This window comes from Wasmannia auropunctata, unplaced genomic scaffold (genome assembly GCF_000956235.1).
Source record: "Wasmannia auropunctata unplaced genomic scaffold, wasmannia.A_1.0 LD335670.1, whole genome shotgun sequence".
NCBI classification, from domain to species: domain Eukaryota; kingdom Metazoa; phylum Arthropoda; class Insecta; order Hymenoptera; family Formicidae; genus Wasmannia; species Wasmannia auropunctata.
Genome location: NW_012027220.1, coordinates 458 through 867, shown reverse-complemented (window position 1 = coordinate 867; position 410 = coordinate 458). Strand labels below are relative to the sequence as shown.

The 410-nt window shown below is 30.2% G+C and overlaps 1 protein-coding gene across 1 annotated transcript in view; it reads right to left on the bottom strand.

Annotated features, from left to right (window-relative positions):
* LOC105456463 (structural maintenance of chromosomes protein 6-like) overlaps positions 1 to 150 on the bottom strand; it is a 6,259-nt gene extending 6,109 nt beyond the window's left edge. Inside the window, exon 1 of the mRNA XM_011700524.1 lies at positions 112 to 150. Within this exon, the coding sequence (XP_011698826.1) occupies positions 112 to 150 (39 nt within the window). The remainder of the gene's footprint in view (positions 1 to 111) is intronic.
* Positions 151 to 410: the final 260 nt, after the last annotated feature.

The following is a 410-nucleotide window of genomic DNA, read 5'->3' as shown; positions in this document are numbered from 1 at the left end:
TACCACTATTGGTCTTAACTACAAAGAAATGACATACATTCGTTTGCGACAATCGCCAGATATTTTATACGCGCCCAAGATAAAAATGAATGTGTCAGCAATCTCACTCACGTTACATCTCGATATCATAGTAATGCCATAAAGCCACATCTCAAGTAGCATATATTCGTTTTACAAACTTTTCACAATTGTTTCTTTGAAACGTTTCATAACCAACTCTTAAAAACGTTTCTGAGTGGTTAAAATGGCCACTCGAAAAATGTTTAAAAACACGTTTCTTTTTAGTAAAAAAAACGTAAGAAATAAGATGGAAATATAATTTTTTCCTCTATCTAGAAAAAAATTTGCTTTTCACAGAATTAAATAAATTAATTTATACGCAAAAATTTTTTAAAAGATCGGAAGAGCAC